Raw genomic sequence first — 19,898 nt, forward strand, 5'->3', positions numbered from 1 at the left:
CGTTGATATATGATCAATATATCGTCATTACTAAAAATAATTAAATCTACAATTAAATTTCAAAAACTAATCATTCTAGTTAAATATCTTTGAGACCTAAAAACAAAAATCTCAAACTTTTTTCTCTTTCCCAAAACTTTTTCCCTCGGTAGAAGCCAACTGACATCTTGTAACGTACAATATTCCCTCATAGATCAAGGCTTTAGTCATTCATTGCCGCCACTTTTTCCTTTGGCCCATCCTAGTCTCAGTCTACTCATTTCTTCTTTACGGAATCGTTTTAATTAAGTTGAATAAGTAATACTAAAAAGATTAAATTTATAAATTAAATGATGTATTATTAATAAGAATAAATACGTTTATTAATGTTTAAATAATAAACCAATCATTAACTTTCATGTCTTTTAGTTTTCAAAATTTTTTCTCTAAATTTAGTCTCTCCAACATTACTATAAGTTCAATATATTCTTCTATTTTAAGTATTTAAACCAAGATTATCCATGCAGCATCGCTAATTAACTCGAAAACCAAGACCTAAAGTGCCATTTAATTACCAAGATAGGGTTTGGTTCAACCCTCCAAGGCCTTGGAAACTTCTACATTTGTCTTGCTGCATGCAAAAGTATTCCAAATATATTGGCCACTCGTTGCTGGGCACGTGACCCTCTGTGCAGCTTGTCCACAATTTCTCCTACATTTGAATATGGGGTGTGTTGAATATCTAGAACACCTCATTTTTACTTCTCAGACATCTTTTGTTAATTTTTATCATTTGATATTCTTCAATTCATCCGAACTGAAAATCGAAAACCCAAAAAGTATGAGAGAAGTAAAAAAAGGTGTGTGAATATCACACCCCTTGAATATTATAGTAATTAGAATGCATTTAAATTCAAACCCACTTATTTAAATCTAAATAAAAACTTATATTTTGGCCAATAAAAACCCTAGTTGGCCTTGCCTGTTAAACATGAGATATCGTTAAACATGAAGTGCATGTTAACGTAATGTTTACAATTAACTAGTCTTGGGAAAAGGCCTACCAATTACATGTGGTACATTTACACAGAAACGTGAGTTTGGATAGTAATTTAAATAGAAGCATTTAAAAACATTGTATATACACATCAAACAACAATTTTAACTCCAAAACTAAAGAATCTTCGACCTAAGGCCAATTTCAACCCATGGTCTAAAGCCTATTTTTTTTCCTTTTATTCTCTTCCCAATTCATTCCAACCCAAGTTCCAATTTGGACTTAAAACCTAAACCAGAAACAGCCCAGGATTTAGCCCCAAAAATGATGTGGACCCCACCAGTAAGACTGAAAAATTTGATGTGAAGCACAAATGCCCAAACCCACTCTCCGAACGCGCCCGACACGCTAGGCCCAAAACCAGCGAGATCCCACCCACGTGGGCATGTACCCCACATGTCAGTTTTCAAAGATAGCCTAACGGCTAGTTTTTGAGATCCAACGGCCACATTTAGATGGGCCATTGATTGATCCAATAGTCCATGTTCAATTTTTTATATTTTTAAATTTATATATTTATTAAATCCAACTGCTAAAATAGAATATACTCAAGCGGCTAAAATAATTAAAAAAAAATTATTTAACTCAAAATTCATCAAAATTTAGTGATTTTTCAATAATTTATCGAAATCTAAATATTTTTAGGTTAAAATGTTCATAAAATTAAATTATGATAGTGTACATAATTTTAAAAAAATTTACTTAAAAGAAAAAATTAGCCTAAATTTATTCTTTAATAATTTTAGGCTAAAAAAATCAGACCAGAAGGATGGAGCAGAAAAACTATTTCTAGGTTAAAACTTAAATTTTCTGAACTAAAAATTTTAAGTTTTAGGCTAAATGTTGAAGATGGTCTAAGAAGTTAATTATTTTCGTCCACAAATAACATTTTTATTCTTTTTCTTGATGTTTTCCAGTTTTCACATTTCTAAGGTACATCATATCTCTTTGAAATACCAGCCCAGCCCAATCCATAACTTGAAATAAATTTACCAAGAAATTCCGCAGGGAATCCTGGCTTAAATTCCTATAAATCTCGCTCTCTTGAGCTCCTCACTCCATGTCTCTTGTCTCTCTCTCTCTCTCTCTCTCTCTAGAAAAAAAAAAGACTAGAGAAAGAAACAAAACATGGGTTCTCCTGCAGTGTTTGTGCAGCTCTCAGTCCTCCTACTGAGCTGCTTCGCTGTCTTCGGTGATGTAATTACCACTTTACCCGCCATTCCTCCACACCACAGCATTCACTATTCTCACCCAGTAGCTTCCCCAACCCACCCACCGGCACACCCGCCTACTCACGGCCACCACCACCACCACCCACACCCACACCCACACCCACACCCTCCCACTCACTCTCCGGTCCACCCACCAGCTCACTCTCCGGTCCACCCACCAGCCCACTCTCCGGTCCACCCACCAGCCCACTCTCCGGTTCACCCACCAGCCCACTCTCCGGTTCACCCACCAGCCCACTCTCCGGTTCACCCACCAAACCCCCACCACCACCACCACGGCCACCCACCGGCCCACGCTCCCACTCACGTCCCGGTTCAGCCTCCGAGCCACCCTCCAACCCACCATGCACCAACTCCTCACCCTCCGGCTCACAGCCCGGTACACCCACCGGTTCACCCACCTATGTACCCACCTAAGAAGCCTTTCCCAAGGAGCTTTGTAGCGGTTCAAGGCGTCGTTTACTGCAAGTCTTGCAACTACTCCGGCGTCGACACCCTTAACGGCGCCAAGCCAGTTCTTGGTAAGTCCATAAATGTGGCCATTTTATAACTATTATTACAGACGTCACATGGTTTGAGTTTACCCATTTTTCTAACAATTTGTTTGAATTAATTTTTTTCTTTTGTTTTCCTGGGCAGGTGCTACGGTAAAGCTCCAGTGTAACAACACGAAGTACCCATTGGTTGTGAAAAAAACCACGGATAAGAATGGCTACTTTTTTATCACGGCACCAAAGACCGTCACCACCTTTGGAGCTCACAAGTGCAAGGTGTCGCTCGTCTCAGCACCCTCCACCGCCTGCTCCAAGCCGTCCGATCTGCATGGTGGACTGAGCGGTGCACTCCTGAGGCCTGTGAAGCCATTTGTCTCCCAGAAGCTCCCATTCCTTCTCTACAATGTCGGTCCATTTGCCTTTGAGCCAAAATGTCCTCGTTAATTTAATTAAAAGTTCAGTAAAGCTTGTCTTAATTAATGGGCTTTGTACTTAAATAGTAATCCTAGATTAATGTGCTATTGTTAGGGTTTCCCCTCGCATGGTTTGAATGAGTGCCTGTTTGGAAATAAGGCTTTGTTATTTGGGTTACAATAATGAATGGTAATTGATCTGGATTTTGGTTTCGTCCATATAATCTTGAATTAATTATATGTTAAGTGCTTTTAGTAAGACGATATTTTAATGTGAACTTGAATTTAAATACAAAAAGAAGAAAACATCGTGAGGATTTTGGAATTGGATCTTCTCTGAGGCAACAACCCCTCGGGCTTGAATGAGTGCCTGTTTGGAAATAAGGCTTTGTTATTTGGGTTACAATAATGAATGGTAATTGATCTGGATTTTGGTTTCGTCCATATAATCTTGAATTAATTATATGTTAAGTGTTTTTAGTAAGACGATATTTTAATGTGAACTTGAATTTAAATACAAAAAGAAGAAAACATCGTGAGGATTTTGGAATTGGATCTTTTCTGAGGCACAACCCTTAGGGATCCTCTTACCAGTATTAGTGAACCGTTATCCAATAGTTACAAACAAGGTTATTTAAAAGTTATAATAATTGTAGCTTTGTAAGTTTTTTAAAAATTATAATAATTGTAGCTGTTGGATAAAAATTTAAATGATCTACTAACTCCGTTTTTAACCTAAGGTGCATATACTGACATACTGTGTTAGTTTAACTTGTAGTGAAAAGTGATGTATCTTCAACGGTAAGATACAGTATAGCTTGTCCTATGGCAGACATGATCGTAGCTTTCGTTTCGGATAAATAAATAAAATAAAGAAAGAGAGCAATAAAGTTGACCCTCGGCATGCATGCATGCAGTGTCTGGTGCACTGAGCTTGAGCCATTGGATTCTTTGAAAGGTCCGTAAAATCACGTCGAAGAACCCGAAAAAGGAGCTGCAGTGGGGGCCGTTTTGGTCTTTGAAAAATTGGCATTTTTTACCAAACAGAGGTGTTTCAAATTTTGGGTATGTGAAAAGTTAAAAGTTACATCAGATCATGGGTATAGTGGGGCCTGATCAAGAAAAATTGTGTGGAGTAGAAGACTAAAGAAAATGTTACGTGGTTGGTTAACTTGGTTTCATTCATTTTATTTATTATAGCTGATAAGTTTAAATTTTGAGATTATGTAATCATAAAACATAATAGATAATTTGACTGGAGATAAAAGAATTTCAACTTCTCCCTATATTTTGTCTAAAGCATTCATTTAGGGAGCCAATTAGATGCTCTAATTTCCTGGATTATACAGAGAAGTTGGCGGATGTGTGGATTTAATTTGATGAAGGTCAATTTTTTTGACAAGATAACTGCAGTTTCTATGGTCGTCTATTGGCTGTGAACTATGTGCATGCACAATCAAAGTAAGGGTTCGTGACGGGTCATGCATGCCTAGGGCAAAATCTTGTGTCAAACGCGTAATAGAGTGTTTGTAAGTTGACGTTTCTCTATCCGCATTCAAGTGCATGTTAAATTTGAGGAGACTCCCACGCATATATATGTCAGTTGTAACAATAGACATAGGGTTAACATTATGAAGGTTGATAGAGAACAATTAATTATTCTTGGAAAATACGTAGCATTAAGTGATACTGTTTGAACCCAAAATTACACTATCGGTCTGAGTAATCGAGGCCGTTGGATAAGCAAAATTTTAAACCGTTGCATGACAAAATTGTTGAAATGATTTTCAATTATTATTGAGAAATAATGTTATGATTTTAATCATGATATTATCTTTTAGTAATATTTGTCTAAATCTCTATTGATTTGACCATTTGGGATATTGGGATACACACGTCAGTTGCATATTCGAATGGAGTTGCATGCAGAACCAAGTGGAATAATGGGATAAAGGAAGTCATGGTCTTGGATAATGATGACACAAGGAACCTAAGTAGGCTAGGCATTTTTTCTATGGTATTTTGATGATCAGAAAAAGCATGGCTACTGATGGGTTTTTGATGAAGAGGAGTCTAGGTGTGCTAGAAATATGATGTGATAAGTCTAGATGGACTTTTATTAGGTTTGAAAAGTCTTGGAACAAATCCCATGGCTCAGTTTGAGGGATATACCTTGGTTTCTGATGTGGATCAATTTCAATTCCACGAATTAGAGTTGCAGTGGAACTCTGCAAAATTATCTGCCCATGCCAAGCAAAAGATACATCCCTATAAATACAAATACAGAGGCGTTGTGCAACGGAAGAAGACCTCCAATTCAACACACAAACTGTCATGCACAAACCTTTTCCTTTTTCGCCAACACATCTTCAGTTTGGATAAACAACACTGTGAAGGCAACCGGCGAACATCTTCAGTTTGGATAAACAACATTGTTGCTGTAGAATCAGCCGACCGTGAAGCACCTTCAGTTTGGATAAACAGCACTGTGACAGGGCTGACTGGTTATCTATCCAAGTCTCGGTCGAGAAGGATTTTCGGATCCTTATTGGCAGAGGTCATCTCATTAACCTTTTCGACGAAGTGAGGTGTTACAAGTTACTACATTCAACACATTGAAAGTCGAATTTGATATTGAACTTCACAGAACTAGCAGCCTTGTCTTCAGGCTCTAGAACCCAAAGCCCAAGACGTGTTCCTTCCTCGGCCTCAATCGCAAAATTCAGAAGTCAGCAGCGCACCCAACGCAACATCAACAAATTTTACTCACTGGAGGAGCTTGGCCCTCGAGTTGGCACGCCTTGCACATAACCAATGGACGTAGTTAGCTTATTAATTATTTGGCATGCACGCTACGTAGGCTTGATAGTTTTTGGAGTCAACAAATACAAATAATAAATGGTTGAGATTGAAAATAAAATATTTAATAGTTGTGTAAATCAAATTTAACGGGTAAGACACTAGTAACACTAAGTGCTACGTACTATTAAAGCTACACTATTTTTTTTTTTTTTAAGATGACAGTTAGTGATTTTGCCACAACTGTTCGTTCTTCTTTAAAGGCAAAAAAGATTCGTAGAGGCATTTCCACGTCCTCGGCTTTCGTCATAATCGTATAATTCACCAACACTAGGGATCATCTCTGGATCCCTTCCTCCTAATCCATTAAGTTCAGGGATCCGAACTGTTAAAATTTGATCCAACGGCTAAAGTTATTATAATTTTTAAAATGGATACCTGTTTGTAACTTTTGAATCAAAATTCAGCGGCCAAAACTCCCGAATTTGGAGGATTAGGAGAAAGGAATCCGGATCCCTTTCCGCCAAGCTCCTAACATTTTAATTCAAAAAGGCATGCGTGATGATTGGGTACGTTATCTATTGCCTTGTATTCATGTTGTTCAACATAAATACTCGATAGCTGCATCCACATACTACTTATAGTGATGATTTGGTTCCTTTTTCTGGTAAAAGTAGTCTCTCACAACCACGCTTTTTCTACATTTCCCCGATTGCATTAAACCGACATCAAAATCTAAAACGGTGTTTTTTCTTTTCATTAAAAACACCAAAAAAGCAGAGACTCGATTTTCCGCTTTACTCCTATCATTATATACAGGGAAGTTTAACTAAAAACATCCGGTACTGTTCACTTTAACGAAAAATCACATTTTTACACTAAAAAGTAAATCATGGTACTATTCACTTTACCCTTTATTTTGTCCTTATCATTAAAACTCAAAATTTTCAAGCCATTTTCATTAGTTTTCCTTTATATATATGGGTCTCAGTCACTAGTTTCACCACGTATAGCTCAAACTCCATTATATGTTTTCAAGGCACTCGTTGTCGATGGGTCGAGCTCTCAAGAGCCGGTTGGGCGGCATATTCTTAAACATATGCAATCAAACAGTCATAACTCTTCGTATTGATATTTAAAATTTAAAATTAATAAAAGTGATCTTGAGTTTGTCCAACATCAATTATTTTGGTCATTCCGTGAAATTATATGTTAAATAAGAATCAAAATGACAAAAATACCCTCAATTTAATAAACAAAGGTCCAAAATGATTTGACAAAATTGAGGATATTTTATCATTTTATCCTTACTTAATGGAGATTTTTCACAAGAGGACTAAAATGAGTGATGGTGAACAAACTTAGGGACCACTTCTATTAATTTCCAACCTCAGGGACCAAAGTGAAGATTTATATTAATATCAATGACCATTTTAGGTAAAAAAAAACCTATATTTTATAATGTAATTACAAAATATGGTACATCTCCTGTCATAATATAAAGACAGAGACTTCGAAAACTATATTATCATTCGATTTATATTTGAAACTTGGTGTACCACCTTATAATACGTGGACAAAATGTGTTAACAACTTTTGCATTTTGATCTTCTCATTTTATCAAATGCTATTTTTATTTTTTAAACATAAAAACGAGACATTTTAATATTTTTGACTTGAGATTGAAGATGAAAAGCAAGAAGTCTAATTTAAAAAGCATTAAATGTATTTTTTTGATAAAAAAATAACACGTTCCATTTGATAAAAGAAAAAAAGATCCAAATACAGAAACTAGTGTTAATGTTGCTCACATTTCTTCCTATGACACTGAATATTTTCATAAGCTCAATTATGTAAAAGAGGATCTGGTGTTAAACTCTTAGTAATGGGGCAACAATTTCACTCTCATTTTTTCTTTCTGCCTTCCTCGTTTTATTCTCGCTCATTGATTTTATTTGATTTATTCAATCATACTGCTACAAAGAAGTGCATCAAAAATTAAAAATGCAAAAATCATTTCACTAAGTAATAAGTCCCACACAGCCACACAAGTAATTATATATCGAAGTTTTAACAGAATGAACAAATAATAGGATGAATGCTCACATGGTACATGGTAGAGTTGCAGAATATAAATATATAGGATGAATGAACGCAGCAACTCGAGATATTTTTCAGTGTGATCGGTATACGGGATGGTACATCACGTGTCACTATACAAATAGTGATATATGTGTGCCAAAAAGTTAATAACTTAAAAAATAAAATTTACCACTACTTCTATTAAAACACATGTTGTACCACTTTACTTCTATCCGAACTAAAAATTTATCCAGCTCAGCATCAAACATTAATAATTGATCTCTTCTTATTTCAATATATTTTGGTGGAAATTTGGAAATGTAAATTCCAAAATGACAGTCGCAGTCGCGGACCAATGATGGCTTCCAGACAGACCTTTGCCGTTTGCCAAAAGCCACAGTTTAAAGATAAAATTAAAATAATATATAATGATAAACGCAATCTGATCCTGACCTCCAATTATCAAACATTTTCATAATTAAAGTGCAATGAGATTATTTTTCGAGTGCCTAAGTGCCAAGTATGTTTGAATCCGGACCCTCTCTGTGAGAGGATTTCGGAGATTCGTGAATTGTGTTTGTTTATTGTATATTGTACGACAAAAATCGTTTTAATTTTTTTATTTAAAATTGAATATTGATAATACCTGACGAAAATTGGTCGTACGATGTACGATGAAAGAACAAAATTTACAAAACCTCAAATTCTCACAAAGAGAATCCTAAAAAGATCCTGTAGAAGTATTTTTACCTTCCTATCTCGTAACTTAAATAAAATGAATTTATCGTTATTGTAAAATTCTATTTAATATGTAAGACATTATTATGCTGAGAGAGCCGTCATGTTAGGTGAAATGTTTTCATGAAAATCCGTTTCCTACATAGCTCCCATTGATTCAGCAGCGACGCTAGTGGTCTTGTTTATAAATACATTATTATTAGTACTAATGCATGCCAATTATTTTGTGTCTTTCTCGATGGACATGCATAGATAGATGAAAGATTTTATCATAAAAAATCTCGGTGCGACTATTACATGTTATATTTTGTCTATCTTTCCGACGCATAGTTCTTGCATTCTTTCAATAAAAACATGTGTTAAGATTCAAATTAATCTGGAGTCGATTTGCTACTCTTTCCCAGCTATGTAACCAATGAGAAATGGTGAAAAAAAATGAGTTGTTTGGGTTCGAATCCTTCCAATGTAACCGACATACCCGTAGCATAACGGGCCATGGTACTGTAATCCTACGGTGTAAATACAAGCCATGCCCAAACTTTTTCAACCCAATCTGGTCGTCGCATGTTCTTCTTCTTGTCCACTTTTCGATGGCAATGAAGGATGTAGCGCAGAAACTCACTTTATCAACCGTGGCATTGCATTATTCAATCAGAACGCCAAAGTGACAGTGAACTCATTCCATGTAAATTGCTATCATTTGGCTGAGCCAACGAGTTGGAATTATTGAGAAACAAGAGCTACTCTACAGCTGGTAAAAACGAGCAATCTACTAACATCACAATCAAAACGCAAACGTATTTACTGGAAACAAAACATGTTAAAGTTCCGAATACCGTGGCCAAGAAACCAAACAAGACAGACAAGTAGATATGCCACTTCGTCTGGTTTATTAGGCAGAGTGATATCGAAAAAATGAGGAAGGTAAACGACTTCAATACAAAATAGCAATACAAAACTGAAGTGCTATAAAATAGCATAACATATCACAAAACTCATGGTTAAAAAAAGAGAAACAAAACCATTCCCATGATCTGATAGTTTCCTCTAGCCGGTTTAAAAAATGGCGCAGCTACAGCATATGCTCGTAAGAACTTTATGCCAATGATGCAATAAAAGTTAGCTTAACTTCAAATCCGAGTCTTTGATAGCCTTGTAATCTCTCGCATTGCAACTATTAGCGACGTAGCCAGGTCTCCCCGTTGTTAGCAATTGTGAAAATCGATTTCAATCTGCAGTCACCAATCAATGATGAATAAATCAATAACACAAGGGTAAGAGATATTGGACGTTATTATGACCAAAAGTCAGACCGCATCATACAACAGGCAATACATGTGAAATATCAATTAGTGACCTCAACAAGTAAACACATTCGCCACAGAACCCACGAGTTCGATTCAAGATCAGTAACGAGAAGAGTTCAGAGTGATTCGGGAAATACACGAGTATCCTAACAAAAAGATCAATTCTAACATTGTCCAACTTGAGTCTCTACTACAATAAAAACTCCTCTAACATAACACAAGAATGAGTCGAGACTGAATAAACAAAGTGCGGTTCTCATACTGTTTGGGCCCAATACGAGGCGCTGGTCATTGGTTTGGGCCTCCTTCTTGACTTACACGCCACTCGTGTCCTCGTCCTCGGGGATTCTGAATTAGTGATTAACCAAATTAATGGGTCTTTTCGCTGCATGAGTTGTACTCTGGCGCCTTACCACATGGTCGCCAGCTATTTGGCCGAGTCTTTTGACGGTGTTACATTCGAGCATGTTTCTCGGGTTCATAATACCGACGCAGACGAGTTGGCTCAAATCGCCTCCGGTGCACAACTCCTGGGGGGCAAGCTAGGCCGGGAGATACCAATATTACGACAATTATACCCGGCCTTGGTTGATCAACAAATCCTCCGTCGAGACAATGTGATACGCACCAGGGTCATGTCCCTGCCTTCGTTGTTAGATCGACAGGACTCTATAGAAATTTGCGCGGCCGAGGCAGTACCAGATGATTGGAGAAAGCCCATTATGCAGTACCTTGACAATCCTATCGGAAAACATAGTCGCAGGACACGGGTTCACGCCACGAATTATGTCACGTACCAGAACGAGTTGTACCGAAAGGGCGAAGATGGTTTGTTATTGCTATGCCTCGGCCCCCAAGAGAGTGCTCGAGCGATCGCAGAGGTTCATGAAGGGGTATGCGGAGCTCACCAGTCTGGACGAAAAATGCGATGGCTACTCCGACGACACGGTTATTTTTGGCCGAGAATACTGAAAGATTGTATCGAGTTTGCACGAGGATGCGTGCAGTGCCAAATCCACGGGCCTATACAAAGGGTCCCGGCCGAATCACTACATTCGGTCATTAAGCCGTGGCCGTTTAGAGGATGGGCCATGGATGTAATCGGCAAAATCATGCCGACTTCCGGAGCTGCTAAGCATGCATGGATAATGGTCGCAACTGATTACTTCACTAAGTGGGTCGAAGCAAAATCATATGCCGAGTTAACATCTAAAGAAGTTTGCGATTTCGTGGAGGAACACATTGTGACCCGATTCGGTGTTCCAGAAACGATCATAACTGACAATGGAACAATCTTCACAGCCGAAAGGTTCAAAGAATACACGGCCAATTTAAAAATTCGGCTGGAACAGTCCACACCGTATTATCCACAGGCGAATGGGCAGGCCGAGGCAAGTAATAAAGTGTTGAACGGCATCCTCAAAAAAATAATAAAAGAAAGGCCTGGCATGTGGCATTTGAAGTTAAACGAGGCATTATGGGCATACCGAACGTCGCCCCGATCGGCGACTGCAACAACCCCATACGCATTAACCTACGGACACGATGCGGTGCTACCAGTCGAGTTGAGCATAAATTCATTGCGATTAATTGAACAAAGTAGTTTGTTTAGCGCCGAATATAATCAGTCCATGAGACAGGAACTGGAAGATTTGGAAGAGGCACGACTTGATGCTTATAACTTACTGGTGGTACAAAAACAGATTGCCGAGCGAGCCTATAATCAGAAGGTGCGACAGAAAACGTTCGGCGAGGGTGAATTGGTGTGGCAAACGGTGTTGCCCATAGGATTAAAAGATCCTAGGTTCGGCAAGTGGTCGCCGAATTGGGAAGGGCCGTTCATTGTGCATAAAGTATACGGCAAATGGGCGTATCATCTTAAAGACCGGACTGGAGTAGTTCACAAATTACCAATTAATGGGAAGTTCTTGAAGAAATACTATCCGGTCACATGGGAAATGCGTGAATAAAAAAATTGTTGTACCAGTACAAAAAAAAAATCATTCCATTAAGATTGATAGGTATTACAAAAATGATTAGGTCAAATACATTCAAGGAGACGAGGGAAGAAGAGTGCTGAGCAGAGCCTTCAATTCCAACCACCGCACGTCGGTCATGATGACTTCGGCTTGCCCATTCTTTTTGTCCAGCTTCAGCCGCTCGACCCGTTTTTTAGCCGCCGCATACTCAGTTAGGCGATCCTTCCCACCTGACTCGAAGTCTCTCGCAAGCTCAGAAGCAATGGCCGACCGGCGTTTTGCTAGTTCGGCCATTTGACGGTCGAGCTCGGCTAACGCTTCTCCTTTTGCCCGTAGATCGTCAATCTTCGGACGGAGGGTGTCTTGAACGGCCGTGGCGGCTTACAGGTCTTGTTCGGCCTTCAGCGCAGTCTGGAAGATACTAAATGTCTCCCGAACGCGCTCCAAGGCAGACGATGCCCGAACAATGGCATCTCCGCTCAGGCGACCGTCGGCTCCAAGGTCGTTCAGACACACGCCGAGCAGATCAAGATCGTTGCGTTCAAGTACTTACGAAGATGAGAGCGACAGGACTTCCCGCAACTGGGTTAAGGCGCTTGGATCGGCAGCCTCAGTCGGAGCCGCCGAAGGGCCGGACTCTGCAGTCGTGCTGGAAAGGAGGGCTTTGAATTCAACCTCCCATGAAGCCTGCACGAATAGACAAGGTTAAGCTTAGAGGAAGTCATGACAAGAATAGCAAGGTGTCATTTTTTTAACCTGCCGAGAGGAGACCTCGGCCATGTCCCCAGGATCGTTGCTCGAACCTAAAGAACTCAATGGCCGAGCCCAGTGTCTCAGATTGCTTCTCACTTCACGCGGCCTATGGAAGTTATCTACGTTTGATGGCCACTGAGGCGGCCAGGAAATATAGATAACGCCCTTCGGCGCATAGAATTGACGGTGAAAAGAATGTACAGGCACCTAACATTTAATATTTTCCTTGTTTAGAATTCTAAAGCAGAAAAGCAATCAGGAGGAGACAATTGAAGGTACTTACAAAAGCCGAGGTAACCTCTTGTGGAGGAATGTGGAAGCCTTGGTCTTGAGGATGGACCGGCGATTCCGCCGTGGCCTCGGGTTCCTCGAGCAGCCGTTTGCCACGGTCGGCTGCCGATGGGCCGACTGGCGCAGCTGCTTCAGGGGAGGCAGGGACGTCCTGGTCCTGAGAAGGAACGAGAGGTTCGGCCACCGGGGTCGGTTCCTCGACCGTGCGCTTGCCACGATTAGCCGAGGAGGGGCCGGTTTGAACCGCCATCTCGGATACTGGAGGAGGTTGTCGACGAGCATGAGGACGATGCGCCAGCGGGACCTCGTCGCTCCCCTCACTCTCTTCCAACACGAGGACCGAGGGCGTTGGATTCTTGGGAGAGGTTCCCTCGGTTGTAGAAACCGCCTGTTGTGAGACAGGTGCCTTCTCGATAGAGGGAGGGACAATTGATGCGCCGGCCACAGAGGCAGGCCGTCTCTGCGGCCAAAGCCGGCTGTTTCTCGACCCCAGAATGACCGGCGACGGGAGAAGGGGAAGCACTGGGAGTCGTCGTGTGACTGGAGATAACGTGGATCTCCCGTGCACCTTTCTTCGCCATTTGTTTAACCCGCTTAGCAGGCGGGGAAGGCTCGACAGCCGGCTCGGCCTCTTGGCGAGGCCGTTTGATCAGCACGGCCCTACCAGCGGGTTTGTCCTTTTGGGCCACGACCGATTTTTTCCCGGCTGTGGCAGCGGCAACTGCCTCCGTCTTTCTCAAAGGCCGACTACCTAAAAAGATAAAGACAATTCAGTAAGGCAAATCAATATGCAAGGTTGATGGAAAGGAGGAAAGTGGAACAAGTACCTTGAGGATGAGGGGCTGAGGCCTTCTTAGGCCGGTCACCGAAGAGTCTGCTAAGCACCTCTCCGACCGGCGCACCAAAGAATTCCTGGGTGTATTTCTCCCACCACTCGCCAAAGGTGTCGGTGCAATGGGTTTCCGGGGTGGCTGGTCGAAGGCGGAATTTTTGGCAGCGCTCTTGGAACTCCCTCACGACGGTTCTACACTCCTTCTCAGAGGAACGAGGTTCGCGTCCACGGCTTAGGACCGTTCGGGAGGAGAGAAAGGGAATAGGGCAGCCATGAAGGTAGCCGAGCTGTCGGGCAAGGAAGTTCGGATGATATACTTCCCAACCTGACCGTTTCCCATCACAGCCGAGAGGGAGGTCGCGAGCAAGCACAAACGACCCTCAGGTCTGACGAAGATCGGCGTCTTCCTCCGCGCTCCATGGGGAGGTAGGCAGCCTGATGGAGGAAGGGTAGTCTCGACGACGACATATTAGGAACTCGTCGTTGGAGAAGTCGTCGAGAGCGAAGAGGTACCGAAATACCTCTTCGGCTTGATGGGGAGGTGTCGGTCGAGAGGCCAGTTGAGGCCCAAGCGCCTCTGTTGGTGAGAATTCAGCTATGGCCGGCCGAAGGGAGGCGAAGTATACCTGCAACCAGAGTTGGAAGATCCAGAGAGGACCATTCTGGTGCGGGTCAACCTTGTGGAGGGTCGCCTCGGCCAGGCAGCGGAAGAGTTGGGCGAGAATGTTGGAACTCAGTGCCAATACGTGACCACTAGCCAGGGCTTCGGCTACCGGCATGTTCTCGACCAAACACTTGTTTGACTTGGTACAACAAATGTATTTGTTGTACCAGTAGAAGAGGAAGGCTTCATGCTCTCCCTCTCGCATGTCCTCTTCTCCTCGGCCGGCGAAATGGAGATAGAGGGTGTTGTAATTACAGAAGTTCTTGTGGAGCTTCTGAATGTCTTCCTTCGACGGGATATGACCGTCACGGTTCAAGGTCTCGGAGGCCCGACGATCGAAGAGCGTTTTCTGGTTGATATTCGACGGATGCCCAGAGAGGGTCGCGTCGACAGGGATCCCGGTCGCCGAAGTCCCCAGAATGGCAGTGATATCCAGGATGGTGGGACCAATGGGACCCAGAGGAAGGACCATTGTGTTGGTGGCCGAGCACCAGAAGCACAGAGCGGCTTGGAGAAGCTCCTTGTCGGGAACGATTTCCATAGACGAAAGGAGGATGGCGTCGTAGATGCCAAGAGCCTTCCATTGCTCGCCGAAGAGTCGTTCCATTCGAACGACCCAGGCTGCCCAGGATGTGGTCGTCGAGGGCCAGGAGCCCTGGGGCTTAGCCGCATCCCATCGCGACCATTCAAACCCTTGAAGTAAGGGTGTTAGGCAGTGCTCCTGTAGAAGGCCGATGATAGTCGGCGGTATTGTAGCCTTGAAGAGAGGGCCCAGGATTTGGTACTGGGTGCTCATGTCGTTTTCAAACCGGATGGTCTTGATCGAGCTCCGATCAAAAATCTTCTGATGTTGGTCACACTCCCTGGAAAGCTTGGAAATGAAGGACGCCATTGTGAGAAAGAAGCACGGAGTAGAAGGGTTGTCTGGGTTGGGGATTTAAAGACGAAGACTTGGAATAGGAGAAATGTACTAGAAATCAATGGCAGAGGATTTCAGGAAGTTTGAGAGCGTAAAGGTACAAATGAGGGAATTTCGGTATTTATAGAGTTATAGGGGGAAGAGCAATCGTTCGAAATTCAAAACAAAGGACAAAATCGACCGAAGGAATTATCGATCATGACGAACATTTGGGAAATGCGGTTGAGAAGACCGAAGGTCAGGGTTTTGGGGACGCAGGATTGCGTGTGACGGCGAAATTAATGACGAAAGACGGTTCGACGCCCGCACGATGACAAGTGGGCTCACGGACTGAGGAAGTGGCTCGCGGATTGAGATAGTGGTCATGATGGCAAGACGGTTCAGGCTGCTGCACGCCTTAGACGTCATTATGGGGGATTGGCCATGTTAGAGGACGCCACGTGGCGAGTGGGTTAGCAGGATCAAGATCGTGCGATCGTGCTCAATAAATGCGCCTTGGAACTCGGGTATTAGGATCCTGAGTGGTAGATTCGCTTCTTCAAGGCCGAAACTCGGCCGAAGGTTTCAAGCCGAGGACCTCAGAAGCGAGGGGGCAATGTTTGGGCCCAAAATAATAGTTTGGGCCGAGGGTAGGATCACTCTCGGCCCAGGAGGCCGGGCGGTAAAAGGACCATGGATCGGTCAACCCGTGGGAGTCCAAACCTAGGGCGGTTAAGACGAATCCTCGTGCAATAGGGAGTCTCGACGGGATCGGATCTCCAGGAAATTAATCCAGCTTAGCTAAGGACTAGGTTCATAGTCCTAATAGGTGTAGGACTGGTCGAGGTGATCCGGAGAGGGAAACCTAGTCCGAGTAGGAGGTAAACTCGGACTCAAGGTTCAGTACTATAAATAGGGGACGCTGTGCATCAGGAAAGAGCCCTACAAAATCAATACAAAATTGCCCTGCGCAAACTCTCACAACTTGTGATTTTTCTTTTTCTTTTTCGCTGACACATCTTCCGTTGGCATCAACAGCACTGTGAAAGCAACCGGTGATATCTTAAGTCGGCATAGATAGCTCTGTCACCGTAGAATCAGCCGATCTCGCAGCATCTTCCGTTGGCATCAACAGCACTACGGCGAGGACGACTGGTTACCTATCCAAGTCTCGGTCGAAAAGGATTTCCGAATCCTTATTGGTCGAGGTCATCTCATCAGCCTTCTCGGCGAAATGAGGTGTTACCAGGTTATTGTATTCGGCACGTTGGAAGCCGAATTCGGTTCGTGAACTTCGCATTTTAGCAGCCTTGTCTTCAGGCTCTAGAACCCAAGAGGCCGAGAATTGTTCCTTCCTCGGCCGCAATCGCAAGACACAGAAGTCATCAGCGCGCTCAACGCAACATCAACAAATTTACTCCTCGGTCGAGCTCGGCCGACGAGTTGGCACGCCCCGCAATCACCGAAGGACGTAGTTAGCTTAGAAAATACTCGGCATGCGCGCCACGTAGGCTCTGTAGTTTCTAGGGTCAACACATACGTTGATCGATCCCCTCTCTCTCAGTTCAATCCAAGAATCCATGATAGAAAAACAATGGAATCTAAATCTGAAGAAGAAAGGACTAGAGTTACTTGCCAAAGAATTTTTCCTGCAAACTTGCACCGTCTAGTCTAGGTTTAAGTTTAATGACTAAAGGAAACCATTACGTTAATCATCAGGTACCTTTAACAAATGTTAAAATGTATACATGATTCAATGAGATTATTAAAATGCTTAAGCCCATAATTATTCAAAGTAACTAAAACGATAAGGAACACAAATGAGACACTACAGTAGACAATGCAGATAGAAAATTACCCTTCAAGCGTCAAGCGGCTTATCCTCAACATCATTCGCAGCAACATTCGGCTCAGCACCTTGCCCTTCCTCCGTGGGTGGCTGAACTTGCTCATCCTCGGGCAGTGGTTCCTCCACATAATCATTCTCAAAAGCATCTGGAGGCACCTCATAGATTCTAACTTGGGGCTTCGACGGGTCCTTAACAAGCACATACTTGCCCTCACTTAATTTCATACACAAGTCCACAATCGACTTCACAATCCCCCACATACTGTTTTGGTTGAGATTAATCTGCGAGGCAAACTCCTTGGGCTTGTATCCTACCACAGCCAAAATCACATGGTTAAAGTGATCACGAGGATGAACCCTCGAAACGTAACCCAACTTCATCAAATCGGCACTGGCCAAGAGGGCTTGGGCAGTCCATTTAGCCAACTTGTTGGCATTGTTCTTAAGCTCAGTTGCCAATACAGCACCCCTCTGAGTCTCCAATTTCTGCCTCCAATCGACACCCGAATACTTGGGATCAAACTCATTAAGCGCATTCAGGGTCAAAAACGACCTCTGATTATTCACCTCCATAACACTTTGCACCTCACACCTCGCAACCAGATACATTCCCTCCTCAAGCTTCCACCTTCGGTAGCGATAAGCAACGGAAGCAACCTCCTCTCCTTCGTTTGCAAACGGGTTAGGCTCATCGAATGTGACCTTATTCCCATCCCTAACCAAAACCTGCTGTGAAAAGTTCTGATTGATATAAGCAGCCTCGACACTCAACGAATAAGCTGAATTGATATCATCCTTAGCTTCAGGCAATGGCTCCTGAGATGTCTCGTGAACCGAAAGCAAATCCAATTGCGACCCATCACGTTTATCAAAGAACAATTTGTTCCCAACTTTCTGAACAACAATATCCCAAGAGTAAACTGACCGGGGTGCGCACATAAGAGTCGAGAGAATGGTGTCAGTGGCAAAGACTGTGGCTTTATCCTCGTTTGCGAGGCGGCGGATGACGGGGTCGTCAGTGGTGGTGACCTTGAAGAAGTTCCTGTTCTTGAACCGCTCGAGCCGCCTCTCGTTCTTGGGGGTGATTCGATCGACGGAGCGATCGTAGAACTCGAGTCCGCCGCAGAAGAGGAGATCCTCCGGCTCCGGAACCGAAAACGAGAGCTTCGAGAATGTGGAGAAGGGGATCTGTTCGAGCATGTTCCACTCAGGTTGGATATCGACGGAAGATTTGAAAACCGCAGCTTCTCGGCGCGGGGCATTGACGTTGGACCGGTTCATGTTGTACTGGCGGTCACGGCGGGCTCGCTCCTTCTCGGCCTCGCGCTTCTTGGCCTCGACCTCCTCGTCGCGGCGGTGGGGGAGCTGTCGCTGCTGCTGGAACCGCCACTTGGGGCCGAATCTGGGCCGCGGCGGGGGCTTTCCATCGACGAGACGGAACGACGCGTCGTCATCGGCGGAGCCGGGGAACGACTCACCGTTGGAGAAGTCGAAGACGGCGTCGGATGGGTTCTTGGAGCGGGCAGGATTGTTGAAGGTGCGGGTCCAGTCGGCGATCCGGCCGAGCTTCTCGGAGCGGGAGAAGGGAGCGAAGGGCACGTTTTGGGGCAAATTGGAGGTGGTGGTTGGGGTGGTTGCGCTGTCCGGTGGGCCCCACCCGTCGGGGTTGAAGGGGACGCCGCCGACTTCGAAACCTTCGACCATAATTGCTGAATTTGTGAGATTCAGAGGAAGACAGTGGAAGTCGGAAGCTTTACTCCCGGTTGGGTTTGCGCTTAAAACCCTAGTGTGCGTACGGTTATCATGCCATGTGAATTTACCGTTCTGCCCCTGGCCGTTATGAATTGTTGGTGATTCTGGGTCTTGAATATCGACTAAGGTACGGGGGGTTCTCCTAGTCCAATTATATTTTATTAGGCCTCTCAAAGTTTTCGAAAATTAAGGGCACGTTTGGAAGTGGTTAGGGTTTTCTCCCAAATCTAGAAGTACCATTTTTATCTTTTTTTTTCTAAACAAACGATATTATTCATTATGGAAAAGGGATAAGTTAAGTCTCACAATGAACTAGTAATAATGTGGTTCAAATTCATCTTTCATGATAATCGAATCTAAGACCTCTCACTTACAAATGAAGAGGAATATCATTAAATCGAAATACTAAGTGACACCTCGAAGTACTTTTAAAATGATGGAAATCGTTTTTGTTGAAGATATTTTTAGAACCAATCCTTAGTAAAATGCAAGTGAATCCTGATAAAGCACTTCAAATACTTTTCGAAATCAAAAATATTTTATCTAAAACGCTTTTAGCCATTTTAAAAATACTTTCAAACGAACTCTAAGTAATTACACAAAGTCTGATGCCAAAAACTAAAATAGTAAAAAAACAGTAGTTGAGAAAACTCTCGTGGTTTAATTGGCATCAAGTAAAGTACGAAAATAAAAATTAAACTAACAATTAAAATTATACTGGAAAATCTAATTAACAATTAAAATTCTGTTAGAAATTGAAATTTAACAAACAATTAAAC

General features: G+C 42.8%; 2 protein-coding genes across 2 annotated transcripts; one reads left to right on the forward strand and one right to left on the reverse strand.

Moving 5' to 3' along the window:
* The first annotated feature begins 1,976 nt into the window (after positions 1 to 1,976).
* LOC103446397 (non-classical arabinogalactan protein 31) lies at positions 1,977 to 3,388 on the forward strand. Its single transcript, XM_008385503.4, has 2 exons — positions 1,977 to 2,789; positions 2,908 to 3,388. Exons 1-2 carry the CDS (start codon positions 2,165 to 2,167, stop codon positions 3,204 to 3,206), a joined length of 924 nt encoding a protein of 307 aa, XP_008383725.1. The 5' UTR covers positions 1,977 to 2,164; the 3' UTR covers positions 3,207 to 3,388.
* A 6,158-nt stretch (positions 3,389 to 9,546) lies between these two features.
* LOC103446398 (eukaryotic translation initiation factor 3 subunit D-like) lies at positions 9,547 to 19,236 on the reverse strand. The gene is made up of 2 exons (XM_008385504.4): positions 17,377 to 19,236; positions 9,547 to 10,026 (listed from the first exon to the last, which is right to left on the reverse strand). The coding sequence occupies exon 1, from the start codon at positions 19,069 to 19,071 to the stop codon at positions 17,380 to 17,382; it is 1,692 nt and encodes a 563-aa protein (XP_008383726.2). The 5' UTR covers positions 19,072 to 19,236; the 3' UTR covers positions 9,547 to 10,026; positions 17,377 to 17,379.
* Positions 19,237 to 19,898: the final 662 nt, after the last annotated feature.

The sequence above is a fragment of the Malus domestica genome, chromosome 10 (assembly GCF_042453785.1).
Source record: "Malus domestica chromosome 10, GDT2T_hap1".
Classification (NCBI taxonomy): domain Eukaryota; kingdom Viridiplantae; phylum Streptophyta; class Magnoliopsida; order Rosales; family Rosaceae; genus Malus; species Malus domestica.

Excerpts from the sequence above, each read along its gene's own strand:
- LOC103446397 (XM_008385503.4), top strand. The coding sequence starts at position 2,165 with ATGGGTTCTCCTGCAGTGTTTGTGCAGCTCTCAGTCCTCCTACTGAGC. Across the intron at positions 2,790-2,907 it reads CGGCGCCAAGCCAGTTCTTG|GTGCTACGGTAAAGCTCCAG; the intron begins GTAAGTCCATAA and ends TTTCCTGGGCAG.
- LOC103446398 (XM_008385504.4), bottom strand. The coding sequence starts at position 19,071 with ATGGTCGAAGGTTTCGAAGTCGGCGGCGTCCCCTTCAACCCCGACGGG.